This window comes from Arachis duranensis, chromosome 8 (genome assembly GCF_000817695.3).
Source record: "Arachis duranensis cultivar V14167 chromosome 8, aradu.V14167.gnm2.J7QH, whole genome shotgun sequence".
Classification (NCBI taxonomy): domain Eukaryota; kingdom Viridiplantae; phylum Streptophyta; class Magnoliopsida; order Fabales; family Fabaceae; genus Arachis; species Arachis duranensis.
In genome coordinates this window covers 27,785,020-27,787,798 of record NC_029779.3, presented here as the reverse complement: position 1 = coordinate 27,787,798, position 2,779 = coordinate 27,785,020, and the positions used below count along the sequence as shown (strand labels likewise).

General features: G+C 35.6%; 1 protein-coding gene across 1 annotated transcript; it reads right to left on the bottom strand.

The window, feature by feature from the left end:
- Positions 1–1,712: 1,712 nt before the first annotated feature.
- Positions 1,713–2,649, bottom strand: LOC107461885 (proteasome subunit alpha type-4). The gene has a single exon (XM_016080443.3). The coding sequence runs from the start codon at positions 2,593–2,595 to the stop codon at positions 1,843–1,845; it is 753 nt and encodes a 250-aa protein (XP_015935929.1). The 5' UTR covers positions 2,596–2,649; the 3' UTR covers positions 1,713–1,842.
- Positions 2,650–2,779: the final 130 nt, after the last annotated feature.

Here is a 2,779-nt window from a genome sequence, read left to right as displayed (position 1 = left end):
AGATAATTTTTTTTGCCTTTTTTGGATTTTTTAAAATGCTATAAATCTTAATATTTTTCATCTATTGAATATAACTTGTGGCATAAACAATAAAATTAACTGATACATCCTTTGCACTAAACTCAAAAAGTATACAAACCAAAATATAGAGCAACAGCTGTAGGCACATATAGTACGCATTGAAAATGTGTGTATAACAGGTGTCAATCAAGCTCTTAGATAAGTATCAAGTTACAATAAAAGAAAACTAGCATACTATAAACCCCATTCACCTAAAATATGCACGTAGTGAAGAGTAGAGCACACAACCCAACCTGCACTTGCAAAGGTGATAAAACCAATTTCACGATACATTTTTTATCCTTGATCTTGTTGAAAAATGGAAATAAATCATAAAGCATTCATACAAGTACAATAATATCATGAATGGGAGGAGTGAAGAGTGAAAACTACTACAAAAAAAACGGATTTGATTATACAAGAGGATTACTGGGGGAATGGTACTTTTCCATCAATGATGAGGGTAGTGAAAAATGTACTTCAAGATTTGAATCAAGAGGCTTGAATGTTCAGATGCTTAACATCACACGACTCTTAGAGTATAGAAAAGAAGGCCACCCATCTATCTATAGGAAGCAATGGGAGCCTCTAACAGAAGAACAAATTTCTAACCCAAAAACTTATGCAGATTACATACATTGGTGCCTTCCAGGAGTTTCTAACACTTAGAATGAGCTTCTCTATGCCTATATTTTTCATCAATGACCAAAAACTGATTATAGAAATTTGGAATATGCAATGGCAATATGATCGTTAGAGTTTTACTTTTAAATTTTTTATTTTTTTCCTCTCTAATTGGTTTTGAGGGGAGTATAAGTGTAAAGCATATTACCTCTCCTAATCCTCAAAATATCACACATGTGCTGGTGACTTTTTATATTTTGTCTTTGTTTCTGTTTTTGTGTTGTATACTAAGTTTTTTTCCTTAGAATAATGCATGACAATATGACATTACCTTGTTTGCTTCATGGAAAAGCAAAGCATGTTTTAACCATTAGTGACATAAAAAATATACAAGTGGCCAAAGAAAAATAGCAATTGAATTGCTAAGCTTTTGATTATTTATTTTGTTTGACTGAAAGAATCCATAAGAACACTGTCAAGTGACAACTTAATTCAGTGACCACTAGCTGACTCTTGGTATCTTAAACAGATACATAACCTTAGAGTGAATGCCAAATAGCAAACCTAAGGTTGTGAAATTCCCAAATTGACTGCTAAGAAATTGAAAAATGCAAACAATATGATAAGACTAATTATTCACTGACCTTTCAGTTTATTGTGGTTCATCTGCATGGTACTACTGGTGTCCGTGGTGCGCTTTAGTTTGGTTTTGGTAGGAAAAACAATCTATCCAATCGTACAGAATTCAATTAGATTGGTTTGGTTCGGTTTTTTTATCCAAAGCCAACCAAACCAGACCAAACCATATTGAAATGGATTGGTTTGGTTGGTTTTTTGGTTTTTAAACTAGTTAAAAAACCAACCTATCATAGTCAAAGTCCGTGTACTAAAAAGGTTCTATCTTATTTTCAACCAGTAATATGCACTAAAATACCAAAACAAATTTAATTTCACAAATTGACACACTAAAGTCATACAACACAATAACTAACATAATTGAAAGTTCAACAAATCATCATAGGTCAACAAGAAAGCAAATATCATCAATCTGTGTTGAAAATCAACTATAGGTGTAGCAAATACAATGTCACTTGCATTACAAAAATAAAAGCATTGTCATTAATTAAACCTGCATCAGAAATGGAAGAGCAGAGCAAACTAGGCAGTGTCTGTTGCTGGTTGAGTCACCCCAAACTTCACCAATAGTTTATTCAATGCCTCTGGGGAGCAAACTTCATACTTGACGTTTCCAGAAGGTGAGAGGAAAACCTCTGCTAATTCTATCTTCTCTGAGGTCAAGCTTGTGCTGTCCATAGTCTTGCTTAATACCTTCAATGCAAGTTGCACGGCTTCTTCCCTCGTAATGTCATCCTTGTAGTCCTGTTTCAGTATTGACTGAGCCGCCTGGTTGTTTGCACCAATAGCTCCTGCTTTCCAACCGCCATAGTTTCCACTAGGATCACTCATGTAGAGTTGAAAGCCAAAGTTTTTGTCCCAACCTGCAAACAGGAATGAGACCCCAAATGGTCGAAGACCACCGAATTGGGTGTATCCTTGCTTAGTATCACAAAGAGACTGAACCAACTGTTCAACAGGCATGGGCTCTTGGTAGGCATATGTGTAGCGTTGTGCTTGGACCCTAGCTGTATTGATGAGGATGTTGGCATCCGACATTATCCCGGCAACAGCACATGCAACATGATCATCAATCTTGTACATTTTCTCAGTGGATGAAGAGGTTTGCAGCAGCTTGGATGTTACCTTCTTTTCGCCAACCAACACAACACCATCTTTTGATAAGATCCCTATGGCAGAACCAGCATTTCCAATAGCCTCCATTGCATACTCCACTTGATAAAGACGTCCTTCAGGGGAGAAGATTGTTGTACGGCTATCATATCTTCGCGACATATTGATTCCCTGATTTCTAGTTTAAAGGAAACACTAAAGAAGAGAGGAATCAATAATGTATTTCTTAGTAACAGAAAAATAAAAAATCAAAGATCTAAGCTTTTGATACTTTTCTCTATGCAAACCTACAAGATCTGCTAAAAGCAAAGACTACACAAAGATAGCAAACCATATGCAAAACATG